This window comes from Chiloscyllium punctatum, chromosome 5 (assembly GCF_047496795.1).
Source record: "Chiloscyllium punctatum isolate Juve2018m chromosome 5, sChiPun1.3, whole genome shotgun sequence".
NCBI lineage: Eukaryota > Metazoa > Chordata > Chondrichthyes > Orectolobiformes > Hemiscylliidae > Chiloscyllium > Chiloscyllium punctatum.
This window is the reverse complement of record NC_092743.1, coordinates 82541081-82564109: the sequence shown is the minus strand read 5'-3', so window position 1 is coordinate 82564109 and position 23029 is coordinate 82541081. Positions and strand designations below refer to the sequence as shown.

The following is a 23029-nucleotide window of genomic DNA, read 5'->3' as shown; positions in this document are numbered from 1 at the left end:
TATTCAAATAGGTTAAGGCAGAGTGTAAATATTTTGTTTTGTTTTACTTATTGGGGGTGTATTGCACTGAAAGAATTATATATTTAAAAGATCTTAACTTTTTATTACAGAGTAAGGTAATGATTCTGAACAAGTTCACGTTAAGATTGCATTAAGCTCTATACAAATTGAAGATGTCATATATATTTTGTAGAAAAGGGAAAATAAATTAGGACTTCATGAGACTGAAGACATCTACAGGTCTCCTCCTTGTAAATGACTCATGAACTCATGTAAATTGTACCTATCTGCTATCAATAATTGGCTTATTGAATAAGATGATAACCTCTTGTTGAGTCTATGCAGTGGTTATTATTCTCCTACTGTTGACTGAGCAAGCCCTTATAACCAGTTCAGGAAAAATTATTGGTTGAAAGACCCTTCTACCCACAAATGCAACATGGTGATTAGCAAAGGGCATTGTTGTTTAATACTAGATTTTCTAACAGTTAAAATATCCACTGGGTGAGTTTACAGCTTGAAACATTCTACCGCTTTAAGGACTACAGATAATCAGTGTTTCAACAAACAAACCATCATCAAGAACTTGTGGAAAGATGAATAAGGGAGAAACAGCACACAGCTTAAAGCCTGTACGTTAGAAATGGTAAGCAGTTCTGAAAAAAAAAGCATAGGCTATAAAGAGTTTACATCTGATTGTTGCAGGTACCATCAGGAAGTGAGGATCTGTAGGGGCATTCCTGGTTAGGGATTTGAGTAGGAAGTGAATGGTCTGAGCTCCATGTGTAAAGTTAAATATCCTGATTGGGCAAGGGAAAAAGCTTTAAACTGTTGCTGTAGGAAACATTCTGTGAAGGCTAGGAGTAGGGAGAAGTTGGCATTTCCAACTTACAGTGAGGACAGACACATAATAAGTGGACACCACTGGTCATTGCTACATAAGAAAATCAAGGACAATGGAGTACTTTATACATCCCAACACTTCAATTTATCTTTTGTTCTTCTACACTCCAGCAGACACAAGTCTCAGTGTTCAACCATTCCTCATGAGACAATCAACCCCATTTGAGACCTTATTTCTAGTGTATTTACTTATTTAGTTAGTGCATTTACATAGTGTATTTCCTTAAACGAGGAATCCAATGCAGTCAGTTAGCTTAGTTGAATGGATGATTGCTTTCTGGCATAGAGTGAAACGAACCACGTGGCTTCAATTCCCACGCTGGTTGAGATTATCATGAAAGAATCTCCTTCTCAACCTCTCCCATCACCTGAGGCATGGTTATGTTATTGAGCTTGCTACAAGTGACCACTTGCATTTATCCTTCGTCATTTCTACCCAAACCATTTCTGCATATTGACTTCCTGAATATCGGCTGTCCCTTGCTGTTGTACTGATATCATCATTAGCTGGTAGATCTACCCTTCCAACATTTTCTATTTTCTTGTCATACCTAAATAGTCTCTAAAATTCAGATCACAATCCATGTCACCTTAAAGCCATGGATCTGTAATGGCTAGGAGATCATATTTATTAATTTCCATCTGTGCACTCTTCTTCAGTTTGGTTTTGGATTAAATGTGCATTCAGATAAAGAGTATTTAATTTTACTTCTTTACTTTCTTTGTAAATTCTGGTCTTATCTGTTGTTTGATTCAGAGATTCTTACTCTCTACTTTTTCTTGTCATGGACTGTTTATCATTTCTCTATCTTTGTCCTTGAATTTACTCTTTGATTTACCACTGCTTCCCAAGTTTAATGCATTTCCTCCACTATTTATTTGTACAGTTATGTGATCAGCAAGAATACTGCCCCAAAAGTGGAAGCCACTTCTCACACTCCAGTCTTTGAGCCATGCATTCACTCCTCTAATCTGATTTGTAATATGCTAATTTGTATATGGCTCAGGGCCAATGCAGAGATTGTGACCTTTGAGATTCTACTTTAGTTGATGCCGAGCTCCTCATACTGAACATGCAAAGCTCCTTTTCATACTGCCTACACTTTTGGTACCTACATGGACCACAACAACTGGATCCTACCGTTCATTCCAAGTTGCTGAACAAACCGAGCAGATGACTCGAACTCTGAGATCAGCAGGGAACACAAATATGTAGACTCTCACTCTTTGCTGCAGAGAACTATGTCAATCACCCTCACTACTCTCACTATACTGTTTCATAATACCACTGCATTCCTTCTTACTGCCCCTTCTTGAGTGGCTTTCTACATCCTTGTTTCACAATCGGTTAGTTGATCCTCCTGCTGTAGCATTCACTCTCATCTGGACAAGATGAAAGAACCTCAGTCGTCTTGGGCAATTCCAAGGGCTGAGGCTTGTAGCTTTTTCCCTTTGGCTCTCCTGAGCTATCTCATTGTCAAGAATACTGTCCTGTTCTTGAACATTAACTAAATCAGCCGATCCAATCCTAACAGGTGTAACTACCTTAAGGTACAAAAATCCAGGTAACTTACCACCTCCCTAATGCATTTCAGTGTCTATAGTTCAGCTTCCAGCTCACGAAACTGAAGCTGCTTGAACCTCAAACTCTGGCTGCAGATATATTTTCTCTAGACTAAATTGTCATCCAGGAACTTCCTTATGCTGTAATTGAGACATATCACCTGATAGGACATCCTCCATGTGTTCAAAATTAATGTATTCAGCTTTACATTTAGTTCTGTTTTTATACAGGTCATTAAACTTACCACCAGCTGATATACTATCTCAAAGCTTCGGAACAGAATAACCTTGCTGGATGCTCACACAATAAGGAGATTCTTTTCCTAAAACAGAGTAGGCTGGAAATGTTGAGGCAAGGGAAAAGCAATAGGACAATTTGTTCCCTTTCTCCCTTCATACCCTGAATCACATAACTGAGGCACTGTGTTGTAAGTCACACTCAGATGATAAACAGCATTAAGTTAGCTGGTTTTATATACTCCTATCTGACTATATATGCCTAGCTGATTCAATTAATGGGAAACCAATTTTGGATAGTTCTTAATTAAATTAATTCAATGGAAAGTTTCAGTTTAGTGCCAATTGTAAAGTAAATTAGATTTCACAAACTAAACTTTTAGGCTTATTACCATATGACTGCAGACATCATAGTATCTGAAACACCAGACTTATTGTAGATCTGCATCATACTTCAAATAGAGAGGACTTATTTATGTTCCTGCAGCAGAAGTATCAATTGGAATGCTCTGGTTCCTGCAGGCAAGTTGCCAGTCGAACTGGGTGGGACATATGCTGTGTAAAATCAGGATAACAGCATCATGCTCATTGCATCCCCAGTCACATTGGGATTTCATTCACAGTAAGGGGAACAGTGGCAGTACCTACTCTTTGGCCAATTGATCTCCTTAAATAACCAATTAATGGTCATTTAAAGGCCTGGATATAGTTTGCTCACTGAGCTGGAAGGTTCATATTCAGACATTTCATCACCATACTAAATAACATCTTCAGTGACCCTCTGGATGAAGCATTGGTGGTGTAGCCTGTTTTCTATTTGCGTTTGGGTTTCCTTGGGTTGGTGATGTCATTTCCTGTGGTGACATCAGTTCCTATGGTAATCTGATTTTCTGGTTTTCTTTCCTCAGAGGGTAGTAAATGGGATCCAAGACAATGTGTTTGTTGATAGAGTTCCATGCTTCTCAGAATTCTTGTGCAAGTCTCTGTTTGGCTTGTCCTAGGATGGATGTGTTGTCCCAGTCGAAATGGTGTCTTTCCTCATCCGTATGTAAGGATACTCGTGAGAGTGGGTCATGTCTTTCTGTGGCTAGTTTTCTGCCTGTTTGTCCAATGTAGTGTTAGATACAGTTCTTGCAAGTTATTTTATAAATGACATTAGTTTTGCTTGTTGGCTTTATAGGGTCTTTCAAGTTCATTAGCTGCTGTTTTAGTGTGTTGGTGGGTTTGTGGGCTACCATGGTGCCAAGGGTCTAAGTAGTCTGGCAGTCATTTCCGAGATGTCTTTGATGTAGGGGAGAGTGGCTAGGGTTTCTGGGTGTGTTTTTCTGCTTGTTTGGGTTTGTAGCTGAGAAATCGATGGACTGTGTTCATTGGATACCCATTCTTTTTGAAGACATTGTATAGGTGATTTTCTTCCGCTCTGCGTAGTTCCTCTGTGCTGCAGTGTGTAGTGGCTCGTTGGATTAATGTTCTAATGCAGCTTTGTTTGTGAATGTTGGGATGATTGCTTCTGTAGTTCAATATTTGATCCACGTGTTTTCCTGTATTCACTGGTTTGAAGCTTAAAGGCCTCCTCCTATCACCACTGTGATTTCACCTCAAGCAGCTTATACTAAATGTTTCGGCAGTCAAGAAAATGATGGCAAACTTGCTGTGAATGGGGAGGGAGGTTAGTGTTGTGATTCCCATATAGGCCAATAACTTTGGAAAATAAATTTGAATTTAATGTTTCACTTCAGGGAATACATTACAATTTTTAGATTTTAATCCTTTTACTATATAGAAAAACATCAAAGCCATCCAAACATTATTTAGTCAGTAAAATTTACTAAACTGTCAAAGAAGTAACAAACACATTAAACTTCCTAATGGGATCAAAACCCTTACACTGCACACTTCCTGTATTTGTTGTATTCGTTCTTCATTAAAACAAATCCTTTTCAGATCCTTTCCCTCTGTTCAGGTTTTAACTCCAGATTCCCTATATTCATCCATGTCTGAATGTTTTCTTTTACTGTCGACCTCCATTAAGATAGTCTCAACCAACCATACATCCAAATGCCCTTCCTTATGACAAAAATAATGAGTCAGCTTGAATCATACTTCATCTTTCACAATATCATTTTTATTGCTCCACAGAATATCTGTCTTTTCATTTCTGCTATCTACCTCACTGAACAGACATTTTTCACACTATCAGAATTCTTATCTCTGCAATTTCTGTTTGGCTTTGCAAGAAAATGCTTAGTCACAATTATGAGATATTTTTTGAATCATCATCCATTACAGAAGCTGTCCTTGTCTTTGAAACTTTGATCTTCCAATTGGAACTTTATTCTCAAAGGGACATTGTTTCCAAATTCTTCCATAAGTGTTATCCTTCTAATGTTTCCAACTCTTGTTCAACTTTCATAATCTTATATAACCCAACATTTGACAATATATCTGAAAGAAATTAAAATACTTCTTATATATTTCCCACAAATATGTTTTGCTACAAAACTGTTCAACTTGCTCTTGACCAGTTTTATAGCAATTTTTCCACAGATTTTCTGAGTGACAAGAAACAGAGTAGCGGTGAACAGTACGTCAAACTGAAGTAGGATTTATAGAGGTACCCAAGGTGTTAGTGTTAAGGCCATTGTTTATTTTTGATATATGTTAATAACTTAGACTTGGGTGATGGGATTAAAATGGTTTAATCTCAAAATTACATTTTGACACAAAAGTGGAATGAATAGTGAAGGGAATGATGGAAGACTTCAAAAGACTGCATAAAATCTGACAAAAAAAAACCGTGGATGCTGTAAATCAGAAACAAAAACACAAGTTTTTGGAAAAGCTCAGCAGGTCTGGCAGCATCTGTGAAGAGAAATCCGAGTTAACGTTTTGGGTCCGGTGACCCTTCCTCAGAACTTATGGTAGCTGGGAAAATGCAGAGGATAGGGTGGGGGAGAGGGTAAGGAGTAAACAATAGGTGGGGGTAGATCCCAAAGAGACAGAAAACAAACAAAGGAATGGTTAACGATTTGATTGGAGAGTGAATAGCTGTTAATGAATACTGTTATTGGCCAACAATGGTAGTGTGTAATGGCAGACTATGTGATAACAAGGCCTAGAGTGTGGGGTTGGACGCTAGTAGATGGGAGAGTTCAGGCCCTAAAATTATTGAACTCGATATTGAGTCCGGAGGACTGCAGTGTCCCCAAGTGGAAAATGAGGTGTTTTTCTTCCAGTGTGTTGATCTTCACTGGAATACTGCAGCAAGCCCGAGACAGAGATGTTGGCCAGGAAACAGGGTGATCTGTTATAGTCGCAGGCAACTGGAAGCTCAGGGTCATTTTTGTGGGCAGAATGTAGGTGTTTTGTGAAGCGGTCACCCAGTTTACGCTTTGTTTCCCCAATGTAGAAAAGAACACATTCATCTACTGCATTCACTGGTCACAGATTATTACAGGTAAAGTTCCTTGGTTCACTTTTCCTTCACTCCCAACACCCCGCCACAGCCCCACGGCACCTTCCCCTGCAATTGTCAAAGGTGTAACCTAGCCATTTACCTCCTACCTCCTCAGTATCTAATGGCCAAACATACCTTCCAGGTGAAGCAGCACTTTACCTGCAGGTCACACTATCTCATCTACTACATCCATTGCTCACAATGTGGCCTTCTCAACATTGGAGAAATGAAGCATAGACTGCAAAAATGACCCCGAGCTTCCAGTTGTCTACCACTTTAACACATCACACTGTTCCCTGGCCAACATCTCTGCCTCAGGCTTTTTGCAATGCTCCAGCAAAGCTCAGTGCAAGGTGGAAGAACAACACCTCATTTTCCACTTGGGGACCCTGCAGTCCTCCAGACTCAACACTGAGTTCAATAATTTTAGGGGCTGAACTCTCCCATGTCCTAGCCCCCAATCCCATACATCAGGCCTTGTTATCACACAGCATGCCATTACATCCTACTGTTGTTAGCCAATAACAGTCTTCATTAATGCTCATTCACACTCCTAGCCAGATCGTTATCCACTCATTTATCTGTCCAACTGCTCTTCTCTCTCTCTCTCTCTCTCTGGGCTCGCTCCCCACTTATCATTTACTCTTTACGCCCTCCCCCACGCTACATTTTGCATACAAACTGACATCTTCCTAGCTTTCATCAGTTCTGAGGAAGTGTCACCAGATGCAAAATATTAACTCTGATTTCTTTCACAGATACTACCAGATCTCCTGAGCTTTTCCAACAACTTCTGTTTTTGTTTCAAAAGAATAGATAGTTTACTGTCCTGCAATTGCTAGGTTTGCCCTTACAGTTTTTATTTTATGAACACGAGTGTAACATTCATATCTCTACCCCTCTGGAGGTTTGGAAGAACATGATCTATACTTCCATAATTCTGCATTCCCTATTCCCACTAATCCTTTGAGCATCCTCAGATGCAATTCATTCAAACCTGGTAACTTATCTGCTTTACATGCAACCAACGTTTCCAGCGCCACCTCTCCATCAACATTTAACCTATCTGGTGTCTCAAATACTTAAACTTGCCATTTTAAAAATATTATCTTTCTGAATAAAGACTCTTGTCTTGGAGTCAGTTAGCACTTCAGCCATATCTGCTGCCTTGCTGCATAGTTTGCTCCCTAATTTTGATTAACTTACCTTTTCTCCTCTATGCACTGTTTGTATGTCAAGAAGACTTCTGCATGCCACTAAGAAGCAAACAACATGAAAGATGATGCCTTTCAGTGTCATAATGAAGTAGTGTGTTGAAAGTTCCTTTCGCTCAGTAGGTGTTAATGTATTATGTATGTAAAAACAATGACTGCAGATGCTGGAAACCAGATTCTGGATTAGTGGTGCTAGAAGAGCACAGCAGTTCAGGCAGCATCTGAGGAGCAGTAAAATCGACGTTTCGGGCAAAAGCCCTTCATCAGGAATTATGTCAATTCTATTGGATATATAGGCTTTCCCACAATATTACAATTAGAAATTGGCTTGAAGCTTTTCATCATTCAATGGATACGATAAGATTTGGTTAACAAATGCAGTAAAAGATTCCAGGAACTTGAATTTGGCAACATAAACAGCATGGTAATATTAAAATGTAGTGCTGAGCGAAACAATCAAATTTGCACACTTTAATAAATGTATTCTTTTTCATGGATCACTTGATCGATGATTGTTACCAAAATGTTCTCTCAAAACCATCTCCATAGAAACTGAACCAGGGAATTTCAAAATGTGTAGGGTATTTCAGGTGTTTAAAGTATGTTTGTGGATGAAGTAGAGATATCAAAATGATGGCCTATTCACACAGTATTATTCTGTGTTTTCTCAGAGTTTAAAGAATTGAATTTCAATCTGAATCTGCTGGCAGTCTGCAATGAATGATCAATGGATGGTACCGTGGTTAGCACTACTATCTCCCAGCACCTAGCACCTGGATTTGATTTCAGTCTTGAATGACTGTCGCTGTGGTGTTTGCACATGTTGTGGGTGTTCTGCTTTTCTCTCACAATCCAAAAATGTGCAGATTAAGTGGATTGGCTATGCTAAATTGTCCTGTAGTGACCAGGGATGTGTAGGCTAGGTGATTTAGCCATGGGAAATGTGGGCTATGGAGATAGGACGGGGGGAACTGGGAAACGTCGATTTTACTGCTCCTCAGATGCTGCCTGAACTGCTGTGCTTTTTTGAGGATTGGTGCAGACTCAATGGGCTTAATGGCCTCTTTTTGTGCAGTAGGGATTCTATGATTCATGGAAATCAGGAACAACTCAAATGAAATTTAAACCTTTACAGTGTTTTTGCATAAGTTATGTTATAACAAACAATTCTGAGAATGTGGATGACGAACATTCAGCCACAAGTAATTGAAAACAAGACTGGAAAAACTCTGTTCAACACAGATATGCATTTAAACATATGATTTAAGAGGAATATACCACTCAGTCCCTCAAGCTTGCAAGGCCATTCAATAAGATCATTGCTGATCTGACTGCTCCACACTCCTGACCAATCCAGTAATCTTCCATCCCCTTGCTTATCAAGAATCTGTTTACTTCTACCTTATAAATATTCAAACAATCTGCTTCAACCACCTTGTTGAGGAGGAAAGTTCTGAAGGCAACCCATCACATGGATCATATGTAGCTCTATTCAACTTGGTGGCATGGTAGCTTACCGTATCAGGGACTCAGGTTCAATTCCAGCCTTGGGTAATTGTCTGTGTGGAGCTTGCTTGCTTCTCCCTGTGGTCTGTCTGGTTTTTGCCCACAGTCCACAGATGTATAGGTTAAGTGGATTGGCCATGCTAAATTGGCCATAGTGTTCAGGGATGTGGAAGTTAGCTGGACTGGACATAGGAAATGCAGAGTTAAAGGGATAGGGTGGGTCTGGGAAGGATGCTCTTCAGAGGTTCAATATGAACCTGATAGGCTGAGTGGCCTGCTTCCATACTGTAGGGATCCTATGACCTCCATTCTCTTTATGGTATGCTATTAACTCTTCCAGCTTGGATGAAACAGAGATCTACTTATGACTCAAACATTTGAAGTGAATCTATCAATAGTGCACTAAGCAGCAATCTGTCTCAAATTCAAATTGTAATGGTTACTTATTTAAGGGAAGATTGAGCTGATACCACTGATCATGGCCAGTTTTTTTTTATTGCGTATTTGAGATTAAGACAAGGATGGAAGACCACACAAATCACAGGCTTAGCCTGTCATTAAGTGATCACACCACGTCTACCTCCCAAATCTTCAAGATCCTTGGTTTTGGTTTTTGTAAATTTTGTAAAAGGTCTCTGAAAACTGAAATTGAAAACGGACAATTACTGACAGTTTATTTATGTATTAAATCGAGAGCTCAGTCCATCCTCTCAGAGAGCTGGTGGAACAGGAAACAACTTGTTTTTGCCACATTGCTGGCTGAGAGAACACACTTAGAATTATAGGTTTACCTGGAAGAAAGAAGAACAAACTTTAATGGAGGTTGTTTTTGCTGCTCATCCATCTGCACTCTGTGCCTTTCTGGAGGACCCAGTGTATTTTCAGTTTCTTATTCAATTACCAATCAGTATCTAATACTCAAGCCATCATTGTGACCTCCCTCCCTTATCAGATTGAAGACATGACCATTATTTTCTAACTTGATAAGAAAGCACGCTTATAAACAATGTCAGAAATTTTGCTAACAGACTTAAATAATATTTTCCTAACCAAGAGTAACTTAATATTTTCAATTACAAATTTTAGGTCCGCTCATTACATCCGAGTCCAATATAGTTGCAGTTTTTATTTGACTGAGTCGATTCTATGTCCATGATTGTGTTGCTGTTAATTCCATCATTTTAATTATTCCCCACATTCCTATCCAATTCTTATTTATTCTTCTTCACTCCACTTTGCTCATTAAGTTCAAGCCAGTAGCCTATGCACTGCCCCCCAATAAAAGCCATGATGGCAGTGACCATCAATAATTTAGTGTAGTACCTTGCACCCTCCCATGCTATATCATCCACCACCCTTACATATTGAGTTGCACACATTCACAATTATTGTCCACTCTGTATCCCAGCATGATGCCTCCAATATTACCTCTGATTTGCCCAACATTACTATCATAGCAGTTCCCCCTTATATCCACACTTGACTTTCAGTGAAAATATGTTCAGGACTGACCATGGTCCTGAATCTCCTACACCCCTGGTTGACATGGAACAACAGCTCCAACTGATGAGTAATTAGATCCCTGACTGATCACTGTGTAGTTCCTGAGTGACCACTATTTCCAGGTATGATTGCATTCGACCTGCAGGGCTGACCATGGCCCAATCCCCTGACTTTAATGATATAGAACCTCTGCCCTGAATGTTGCAAGTGATCAACTGACCATGTCCAAGACCCTAGACAACAATTGGATGATGCCCTTGACAGATTGCAGCTGGAACTGCTGGCTGAGGATAGTCTCTGGACTTGACTCACTTTAATCTTTGAGACAGTCATCAGGTTGAAGCACATGCAGTTTTTTAACCCTGTAAACTGCTGGCATATGCTGCAGATGCGACATTGGTGTACCACAGTCCTGTATAGCATGTCTGCATCCCTCATTTATCACTGTTTGCAAAATAACAAGATGCCTGGTATTAAATCTGCACAAAAACAAGCAAAGCAAGGCACAGGTACTGTGAGCTTCAAAGTTATGAATGAGGCAACAATTTGTAAAAAGGTAAGGCAAACATGCTGTGAGCACGAAGTACAAAGTAAGTGACCATTAAGAAAGCAAGCTAAGAGCCCATTCCGATGCATAAGATGGGTGCCTGTGGCTGTGTGCAAAACGGCCTGCTAGCAGCATTGCAATGTAAGATGTTGGTGAGCTCCAAAGTGCAGTACTGAACTGTATTATAAGTGAGCCCAAGATATGCCATGATGATATGGTGAGGCTAGTGCTTTGCTGATGCAGATCTCCATGATAAGAGGGTGAAGGTGGTCACTGTCCATACAGCATACCCTGAGATGTTGGGGATCGCAGGACAAGATAGAGAAGACTCCAGTGAGTTGAGGCCGCCAGATACTTTCATGTCGAGAATTGGCATTATCTTGTTTCTCTCCCTGGGAAAACAGCAACCCGCATGTAAATAAAGTGAAATCAGATAGTAATGAGATGTTAATACAAGTAAATAGGCTCCTCTCTTCTCAACCATTAACAATGAAATTTTATTGTTATCAATCTCATCATTGCTCACATCATTCAGGGACTGGGAAAATTCCTCACAGGGAGAAATCCTTTTCTCATAGAGGTTTGTAAGTTTTTGGAAATCTCTGCGTCAAAAGGCAGTGGAAGGAAAGTCCTTGAGGGCAGAGGTGGATAGATCCTTGATAAGTAAGGCAGTTATCAGTGAACGATGTGAGTGTTATCAGAGCAGTCATCACCTTATTACATAGTCATACAGCATGGAAACAGATCCTTCTGTTCAACTAGTCCATGCTGATCATGTTCCCAAACTAAACTGGTCCCACCTGCCTGCATTTGGCCCATAGCCCTCTAAACCTTTCCTATTCATGTACTTTTCCAAATGCCTTTTAAATATTGTGACTGTACCTGCATTCACCATTTCCTCTAGCAGTTCGTTCCACATGCGAACCACTCTGTGTAAAACAAAAGTTGCCCCTCATGTCCTTTTAAAATCTTTCTCTTCACTTCTTAAAAATATACCCCCAAGTTTTGGACTCACCCACCTTAAGGAAAAGACATTTGTTTTTCACCTTATCTGTGCCGCTCATGATTTTATAAACATCTACAAGGTCACCCCACAACCTCCTATGGTCCAGTTAAAAAGCTCCCAGCCTATTTTTATAACTCAAGCCCTGCATTCCCAGCAACATCCTGGTAAAATTTTTCTGAACCCTCTCCAATTTAACAATATCTTTTCTATAACAGGTCACCAGAACTGCACACAGTACTCCAGAAGAGGCTTCACCAATGCCTGGTACAAGCTCAACATGATATCCCAACTCTTATACTCAAAGGTCTGAGCAATGAAGGCAAGCACACTAAATGCCTTAACCATCCAGTCTACCCGAGATGCAAATTTTAAAGAATTATGTACCTGAACCCCTAAGTCTCTCTGTTCTACAACACTATCCACGACTCTACCATAAATTGTATAAGTTCTTACCTTGTTTGATATACTGAAATGCAATTCCTCTCATTTATCCAAATTAAACTCCACCGGCCATTCTTCAGCCCACTGACTTGTTTGATCAGGATATCTTTGTAATCCTCGATAACCTTCTTCACTATTGACTATACCACCAATTTTAGTGTCATCTACTAACTTACTAACAATGCCTCCTATTGTCTCTTCCAAATCATTTACTTAAATGACAAACAAAAGTGGACCCAGTACTGATCACTGGTCACAGGCCTCCAGTCAGAGTAATAACCCTTCACCACCACTTTAAAACCAATTTTTTGGTAATTGGCAAGCTCACCCTGAATCCCATGTGATCTTACTTTACTAATTAGTTTACCATGCAGAACCTTGTCAAAGGCTTTACTAAAGTTCAAGTAAACAACGTCTACCACTCTGCCCTCATCAATCATTTTGGTTACTTACTCATAAAACTCAATCAAGTTTGTAAGACATTATTTCCCTCGCACAAAACCATGTTGACTATCCGTAATCATTTGTTGTCTCCACAAATCCTATCGTTCAGAATCACCTCCAACAACTTAACCAGCATCAAAGTCAGACTAACAGGTCTATAGTCCCAGAATTCTTTTTACAGCTGTTCTTAAATACAGATACAACATTAGCCACCCACCAGTCCTCCAGCACCTCACCTGTGATGAGAGATAATACAAATATTTCTGCTGGGGTTCCACAATTTCCTCCCTAACTTCCCACAAGGTCCTGGGATACACTTGATTAGGTCACAGAGATTTATCCATCTTTATATTTTCTAAGACCTCCAGTACTTCCTCTTCTGTAATGTGAACTATTTTCAAAGCATAACCATTTATTTCCGAGTTCTCTAGTCTCTATTTCTTTCTCCACAGTAAAAAAAAATGCAAAATATTCATTTCATATCTCTCCCACCTCAAGGCTCAACGCAAAGATGACCTTGTTGATCTTTAAGGGCCACTGCTATCTCTCTAGTTGCTCTTCACGTACTTATAGAATATCTTTGGATTATCCTTAATCTATTCTGCAGAGGCTATCTCATATCCCCTCTTTGCCTTCCTGATTTCCCTCTTAAGAATGTGCCTACCACTGTTTTTATACTTTTCAAGAAATTCATTTGATCCCAGTTGTCTGCAATAATGTCATTATATTTTATTCTTGACTAGAAACTCAATATCTTTATTTATCCATTGTTCCCTAATCTTACCAGCATTGCCTTTCACTCCAATAAGAACATAATGCCTCTGAACTCTTGGTGTCACACCTTGGAAGGCCTCCCACTTGTCAGTAATAACTTTACCTACAAACAGTTTACTTCAATCAACTTTTGAAAGTTCTTGTCTCCGACCATTAACATTTGCTTTACTCCAATTAGATTTGATTCCCTACAGTATGGAAACAAACTCTTCGGCCCAACAAGTCCCTACCGACCCTCCAAAGAGTAACCCACCCAGACCAATATTTACACCGAATACTATGGGCAATTTAGCATGACCAATTCACCTAATCGCACATCTTTGGATTGTGGGAGAAAACCAGAGGAAACCCATGCAGACACAGGGAAAATGTGCAAACTCCACAGAGACAGTCGCCCGAGGTAAGAATTGAACCCAGGTCCCTGGCACTGTGAGGTAGCAGTGCTAACCACTGAGCCACCGTGACTCAGAACTTAACTTTTATGGAAGGCTTATCCTTTTCTATTATTATTTTAAAACAAATAGAATTATAATCACTTGTCCCAAAGTGTTCCTCTACCAACTCCTCAGTCACATGTCCTGCCTTATTTCCCAACAGAAGTCAAGTTTTGCTCCTTTTCTAGGAGGAACATTTACATATTGATAAAGAAAATTTTCTTGAACACATTTAACAGATTTCTCACCATCCAAACCTTTAACACGATGGCAGTCCCAGCCAATGTCTGGAAAATTAAAATCCCCAACTATTATGACCTAATATTTTTACATATATCTGAGATCTTTCTCTGATAATTGGGGGGGGGGGAGGCTATAGTACAATCACATCAAGGTGATTATCCTTTCTTCTTTAATTGGACAATTCCTTGGAAATATCCTGTCTAATTACAGTAATAATGTTTTCCTTAATCAAAACTGCCACTTCCCCCTCCTCTCTTGGCTCCCCTTCTATCCCTATCGTAACTAAAATCTGGAACATTGAATCAGCCAGTCCTGTCGTTCCTTCAGCCAAGTTTCTGTAGTAGCTATGACGTGTCAGTCCCATGATCCAATACATGCCCTGAGTTCATTAGCCTTACCTGTAAGACCACTTGCATTGAAAGAAATGCAGTTTAATTCTTCAGAGTTACCTAGTTCTCTGACTTGCTCTTGTCTGTCTTTTCTAATTAACTTGCTTTTTTCTGATTCAGAACCATACACATCTGCCATTCTACTTTCATCGTTATTTGGGAACCCCCCACCCCAATGGTTTACAGGCTACCAAAATAGAACTAGCAAATCTTCCTTCCAGGATACTGGTTCCTCTCCAGTTCAGGTTAAACCTATCTCTTTGAACAAGTATTTTCTGCCCCAGAAGAGATTCGAAAAAGCCAAGAATCTGAATCGCTGCACATTGCACCACTTCTTCAGCCATTGATTTATCTGCCCTATCTTTTTACACCTTTCCTCATTCAAACTTAGTACTAGGAGTAAACCAGAGCTTTCTCCTTCTGAGGTTTTGTTTTGTAATCTTTTACCTAACCTCTTGTATTCATTTTGCAAACCCTTATCCATTTCCCAATATTGTTCCTATCAATGTGTCCAATAATATCTGGCTACTTATTCTCCCCTTTGACAACATGCTTCAAATTGTTTCAATTTTGAGACATCCTTAACCCTAGCACAGGAAAGCAACACACCATCTTCGATTCATACACACCTGTCTGTGCCCCTGTTAGGAGAAGGCAGCAATCAAAGTTGTGCATATTAGGTGGATTGATCATGTTAAATTGTCCCTTTAATGTCTAGGGTTATGCAGACTATGTGGATTAGCCAGGGTAAATGCTGGGATTCTCGGGATAGGGTGGGGGTGTGTGCGGCTGGGTCCAGGTGGGATGCTCTTCAGAAGGTCGGTTTGGACTTGATGGACTGAATAACCTCTTTCTGCACAGGGATTCTATGATCACCTGTCAAGCAGTGTTCACATTCTCTGAAAGGTAAATTGTTTTTTATATCATCCACTCTACTAGCCATGGGGGCAGGAGCTCTTCAGTGTAACTGTTCAAAACTTTCCCAAATTGTCAGTTTCACTGAGCAATCTCTTCCCACTGTTCACTCATATCAGAGACCCTACTGAGTTTCTGATACATCAAGAAGCTGATTTCATGGCTGGGAAATATAGGATTAATGCTGAAGCATCTCATCACTGGTGTCTTAACAACTTCTTAAGGTCTTAACCACTCACCCAACAGATCCAAGAGATGTCCCTTCAGTGCGGTCTCCAGGAAGACCAGCAGAGAGTGGATCACATCAGGAACCCATATTGTCATAAATGCCCATGATAATCCAGCATGTTCACTTCAAAGGCCTGGAGAACATTTCCTCTAATACCCTTAACAAAATGTATGGCAGATGCATAACGATGTGAATAAATGTGAAGATACATATTTTGATGTGAACATTACTTAAATAGTGATATATTGGAAAGTATGGATGTAGAAAGGGATCTGGGTTTCCTTTTTCATCAGTCAATAAAAGAGACAGGTAGGTGCAGCAAGCAATTCGTAAGGCAAATAGTATATTGATCTTCAAGAGAATTTGTGTTCATAACGAGGGATGTCTTCCTGTAACTATACAGGGTCTTGGTAAGACTTCACCTGAAGTATTGTGTGCATTTTGCTCTCCATACCTAAGAAAGGATATGCTTACCATGAAGAAAGTGCAGTGGGAGTTCATTAGACCGATATTGGCAATGACAGGGCTGTCCTATGAGGAGAGATTGGTTCAATTGAGTTTAGACAGATGAGAAAGTATCTGAAATGTATACAATTCTAACAGGGCTGAAGAGACTTGATGCAAGGAGCATGTTTGCTCCAGCTGGAGAGTCTATAAACAGGGGTCACAGTCTCAGGACACTACTCTGTAGAACAAAGGAGATATTATCTTCGGGGATGCCCAAAAGACGAGAGCAGCACCATACCACCCTGTTAGTGATATCAACTAATTTCCTTCATACTGTCTGCTCACCAAAATCTATGCTCCTCACTCATCCCCCTTTCTCAGTTGGTTTAACATTCCCCATGCAATGTCCTCAACATTAGACTCCAGACCTCAGGCACTGGATGAGGGCTTCAGGTAAGTATTCACCTCCTACTGATTAAGTGAATATTTGTGAGGCAAGAATGGACTAAACGAAATCTGTTTGTTTTCAGTTTACACCCACTATGTGTACCTGTAACATGATATCCTCACATTCTTACAAATTCATGCACTCACATTCACATTCACTTGCCTTCAATCATCATACTTGTATGATTTTCTGGACTGAAGAACATTGGAATTAGAAGCAGGAATTAATAGGCAATTCAACCTTTCAAGCCTACTCCATCATTTAGCAAGATTATAGCTGATCTTATCCTGGTTTCAACACCACTTTCCTGCCTGTTCCCCATAGCCCTTTATCCCAAACTTCATTAGAAACTATCTATTCCTTTCTTGAATCTGTTGATTGATTCTGCCTCCACTGCACTCGGTAGCAGCAACTTTCACAGATTCACAACCCTCTGAAAGATGTAGTTTCTCCTCCTCTCATTCTATATCTATGCACTTTTGTTCGAGACTGAACAGATTGTCCCACGAGGGGACAATGTCCACCATATCAATTACCGATAGTATTTATATACCTCAAACAGATCTCCCTCATTCTTCTGAACTCCAGCAAATATAAGCCCAAGCATTTCAATTGCTCCTGTATGACAGCCTTTTCATCCCTGGAATCAACCTGTTTAACCTGCTCTGAACTGCCTCCAGTTCCATCACATCATTCCTCAAGTAAGGAGACCAAAACTGGAGGCAACACCCCAGGTGTGGTCTCACCAACACCTTTTTTATTGTAATAATACTGCTTCAGTTTTATAATCCAGTCATTTTGCAATTAATATCCAGATTCCATTTGCCTTTATTATATGCTGTACCTGCATATCCACTTTCTGCAATTCATGCACAAAGATGCCCAGATACCTCTGCATTGACGCACTTTGAATCTGCTTACCATTTAAATAATAATTTGCCCTTGTATTTTTTTGGACAAAATGGACCATAACACAATTACCCACAATAAACTCAACCATCAGATTCTGGCCTATTCTTCTAGCCTGGCAATATCCATCAAACTTTATATCTTCTCATCACTACCAGCTTTCCCACCTAACTTAGTATCATCTGGGCTTGCAGATCATTTATGTAGATGGAAATAGTTGAGATGTGAGAACTGAATCCTGCAGCACCCCACTTTTTATAGTTTGCCATCCAGAGAAGGACTCATTTGTCCCAACCCTCTGCTTTCTGTCAATCAGCCAAACCTCTGTCTAGGCCAATACTCTACACTTAACTGCCTGAATCTAACCTTCTCGGTCAGTCTTTTATACAGCACCATGTCAAATGCTTTCTGGAAGTCAAGATATTCTACCTCCATCAGATCCCCATTATCTATCTTGCTGGTTACATCCTGAAAGAACTCCAAAAAGTTTGTCAAGTATGATTTGCCCTTCATGAAACTGTACTGAGCTTCACTGCTCCAAGTGATGAGTTATCTCCTCCTTTACGATTGACTCCATCAACATCTCCACGATAGAGGTTAAACTAACCGATCTATAGTTTCCACATTTTGCCTTTCTTCTTTTTTTGAATAACAGTGTCACAATGTTTCCAATCCATTGGTACCCTTTCAACATCCAGCAAATTTTAGGAAAATCATAACTAATGTGTACACTATATCTGCTGCCACTTCCTTTAATACTCTCGAGTGCAGAGCATCAGGCTTTTAGGGACTTATCTGCCTTCAATCCTATCAGTTTACTTAAAATATTCTCCCTAGTTATACTAATTTCATCAAATTCCTTTGTAATAATCGCAGTTTTTCAGAAGAAATTATTACCTTCACTGTCAAAACAGAGACAAAATATTAGCTAGTGTCTCTGCATTTCTCAGTTTCCCATTATTACCTTGCCATTTCTGTCCTCTAAAGGGCTAACATTTACGCTCACTGTTCTCTTTTTTTTACATACTTATTGAAACTTACGGCATCAATGCTTAAATTTTCTACTAGTTAACTCTACACAGATAGTCACAGAAGGCTGGAATCAAACCTGAATCCTTGATGCTGTGAGGCAGCAGGGCTAACCACTGAGCCACTGTGCGGCCCAATATCAACTTCTTGGCTGAGAAACAGCATCTTTGCCTTGGAGCTATGCTTTTACATTCTTTAATAGTATTTAACCAAATCTGATTTCAGGTTACCACACTTCAAGGAGACGTGTGGCCTACTGGAAAAGTTATGCTATTTTCGATGAATGCTTTCCCCAGTCTGAATCAGTTATCAGTCTCAAGTACTTGCCCCCCCAACTGAAGTAGCTGTTTCAGAACACAAGTAGAGATAATGGGAAGAACACTCAAACAGTAATGATCACAAATCAAAACAGAACTGATATTATTTAAATAATGATGAAATATCCTTAGGTATTGTTTAAGTATAAACATGCAGTAGAAACAAGCCCTTGTTTTCTTTAGCAGCAGTTCAAGATTCCAACAGCCAGAAACAATGACTCTGTTAATACTCTGAACTATTCCCAGCAGCAAGGTCAGAAGCCAGTCTGGAATCAGAAAGTTTCAGCCAAGTGTTCATCAGTGACTTTTTAAATTCAAACTCTCAGCATTTGTAGCTAATTACTGGAATGTAAAACCATGAGTTTCTGAGGTACTGGTGCCAAGTCATGTCCAGAGACTGCATATAAACCCTGCGAGCTGGAACTCTGGGCTTGGGATTCCTTTGTCATATGAAACAATAGATAGGTGAGGTGAAGGCTGCTGCTGCTAATGTGGCTCCTGTTCCTCCTATTCCTCATCATGAGTCTTGATCAACAAATCTGATACTGCAATGAAGGCTGATAATAGGGAAACACATATAATGTGCACAAATATTCAAAGTTAAAAATCATACAACACCAGGTTATAGTCCAACAGGTTTAATTGGAAGCACACTAGCTTTCGGAGCGACGCTCCTTCATCAGGTAATAGTGGAGGGCTCGATTGTAACACAGAATTTCGAGCCCTGCACTATCACCTGATGAAGGAGCGTCACTCCGAAAGCTAGTGTGCTTCCAATTAAACCTGTTGGACTATAACCTGGTGTTGTGTGATTTTTAACTTTGTACACCCCAGTCCAACACCGGCATCTCAAAATCACAAATATTCAAGAATAGCACAAATGTCCTCTAAATTGTAATAAGCCCACTCCAAAGAAGGGAACGTGTACTCCCAGGATAGGTTTTGTGAACAAAATCCTTTAATTGAGGGAAAAAAAATGCTGATATTTCTCAGCAATTAAAGCTTTCTTGTCCATCAACTGCTCAATGCTGTTCATATCTGCTGACCTCTCAACTTGTTCATCTGGTGAGCTCCAAGAAGCCCAGGAAACATACTTGAGGTTAAAGTTAAAATTCAGGACCAAACTCTCCGTAATTGCTTTTTAACATACGTAAATGCCTTTCCCATGTGGCTTTCCATATTTTAATGAACAAATTCGGATTAAACATGGAATTCAAAGTAGCACGTCTGAGGGAGGCAGGAAATCAGCAGGTTGCTGAAGTTCTCAGATATTTCAGTAAATTCTCGTCTTTTAATCTGCTACCCAAAAAACCTCAACTAACCCGAACAATATTATAAATCAATAAGCATTTATTCAATCAAATGGCGTACCAATACCTTAGTTAGAGAATTATGCTTGCCTGGGCCAGTTTGGGCTAGATTGGAAGTGAATTGTGAATTGCTTTGGGAGGTGTAGGAACTCTATCAGTATTCAATTTAGATAATATGATAACTAAATAAGGGTTAAACGAATCAGACAGTGAAGGCAGGAAATCTCCCCATTGGACAATGTGATACTGGAGTTGTTGTAGAGAATGTGAGATAGCAATTGTGGGGTTTACAGGAGGGAAATGAAGATGAGATTGAAGGGCAGAGATTGTCTAGGTCTATTTGGACTAGTCTAAGCTTTTGGCTTCTTTTTAGATTAGATTCCTTACAGTGTGGAAACAGGCCCTTCGGCCCAACCAGTCCACACCAACCCTCCGAAGAGTAACCCACCCAGACCCATTTCCCTCTGACTAATGCACCTAACACTATGGGCAATTTAGCATGGCCAATTCACCTGGCCGGCACATCTTTGGACTGTGGAAGGAAACCAGAGCACCTGGAGGAAACTCTCAGACACGGGAGAATGTGCAAACTCCAAACAGACATTCGCCTGAGGCTGGAATTGAACCTGGGACCCTGGTGCTGTGAGGCAACAGTGCTAACCACTGAGCCACCGTGCCATGATTGGAAATACTAATCTAACATTTTTACAGCAGGTGTAGCGCCTATAGACATAAATTCCAATCTACCAATAAGGGGTGGAGCTTTCAAACAAGATGGCAGCTACATTATTGAAGTCACTATGTGGATAAGTAATTGTTAGAAATTCAAATGCTTTTTAATCAATTTGTTTGAATATGTTATGACACACCTCTGTGGTGAGTGGCACTTAAACCTGGTTATTCAGGTCCAGAGTGAAGGACAGTACAAAGCCTTAAAAAAACTCTTTCTGTGTACACACAGATTTCATTGCAGCAAAGCATTAAACTTCAACATTGTATCAGGAAGTGTTTATGAGCCATGCGGGAATCACAGTCAGATAGCCTCAATCGACGTAGTTCTTAATTAGACACCAATAAGTTAGAGCCAGTATTCAACCAATCCCATGCATTTCACAGGCTCAATTTTCAATAGGAAATGAAATACAGTACCTTTCATTACCTCATTGCTTACAGATGAAGGCTTTTTCTACAGTAAAGTCACTGTGAGGAATAATGGCAGCTAATTTACATTCAAACAGCACATGTCAGAGAACATTGGGGAATAAATACGGAATAGTGGATCAAATATGGTCACTTTTTACATTCACTCATTAGGGCAGATGGGGCTAACATCTCATCTGAAAGATAGCACTTGATTAATGTAACGCTTCCTTTGTACTGTACTATAGTGTCAGTCTGAATACCATTATTGAGCCAATAACAACACCTACACTTATTTTCTCTTTATTGATGCAAAATTGTCTTATCTTTCTTCTGACTGACTGCAATGTATCTTTCAATAACATACATAGATCCTAGTAGAATAGTACATTCCCTAGTTCAGTAGCTGTGCCCTGCAATGCAGTAGTTTAAAAAAGTAGCATGTGCCACACAAAATGAGGGCTGATTAGACCAGATTTTCTGCACAAATTCATAGAAGGTTTAGCTATGCTTTTAGTTTATGTATTCAAAGTTTGGGAGAAGATTTGTAGCTCGGGTGCTCGTTGTTGTGGTTCTGTTCGCCGAGCTGGGAATTTGTGTTGCAGATGTTTCGTCCCCTGTCTAGGTGACATCCTCAGTGCTTGGGAGCCTCCTGTGAAGCGCTTCTGTGATCTTTCCTCCGGTATTTATAGTGGCCTGTCTCTGCCGCTTCCGGTTGTCAGTTCCAGCTGTCCGCTGCAGTGGCCGGTATATTGGGTCCAGGTCAATGTGTTTGTTGATAGAATCTGTGGATGAGTGCCATGCCTCTAGGAATTCCCTGGCTGTTCTCTGTTTGGCTTGGCCTATAATAGTAGTGTTGTCCCAGTCGAATTCATGTTGCTTGTCATCTGCGTGTGTGGCTACTAAGGATAGTTGGTCGTGTCGTTTCGTGGCTAGTTGGTGTTCATGGATGCGGATCGTTAGCTGTCTTCCTGTTTGTCCTATGTAGTGTTTTGTGCACTCCTTGCATGGGATTTTGTACACTACATTGGTTTTGCTCATGCTGGGAATTGGGTCCTTCGTTCTGGTGAGTTGTTGGCTGTTGGTTTGTGTGCTGTTATGAGTCCTAGTGGTCGTAGTAGTCTGGCTATCAGTTCGGAAATGCTCCTGATGTATGGTAGTGTGGCTAGTCCTTTGGGTTGCGGCATGTCCTCGTTCCGTTGTCTTTCCCTGAGGCATCTGTTGATGAAACTGCGCGGGTATCCGTTTTTGGCGAATACATTGTAGAGGTGTTCTTCTTCCTCTTTTTGCAGTTCTCGTGTGCTGCAGTGTGTTGTGGCCTGTTTGAATAGTGTCTTGATACAACTTGATACAACACACACATCTGGTGTGTGTTCTCTATTGTGTGTGAGGCACAGGTCCAGTAGTTTAAGTTTGCCGACTTTGTTGATAGGTTCAACGTCTTGTTGTCTGTTCTGTATGTCCAGCAGGTTGGCTATTGTTTCTCTGGCTGTACAGAGCCAATAGCCAACCTGCTGGACTTACAGAACACACAACAGGCATACTTAAACTACTGGACCTGTGCGTCACAACACACTTCACATTCAACAACCAGATATGCGAACAAATCAACGGAACACCCATC

General features: G+C 40.2%; 1 protein-coding gene across 2 annotated transcripts in view; it reads right to left on the bottom strand.

Annotated features, from left to right (window-relative positions):
- The window catches only part of neto1l (neuropilin (NRP) and tolloid (TLL)-like 1, like), a 227499-nt gene that overhangs the window by 5427 nt on the left and 199043 nt on the right, over window positions 1-23029 (bottom strand). Inside the window, exon 10 of one of the 2 annotated variants that reach the window (XM_072570654.1) lies at window positions 11221-11322. The exons of the other annotated variant lie outside the window; for it this stretch is intronic. Coding sequence (XP_072426755.1) covers window positions 11221-11322 — 102 coding nt within the window. The remainder of the gene's footprint in view (window positions 1-11220; window positions 11323-23029) is intronic. 2 annotated transcript variants of the gene reach the window in all.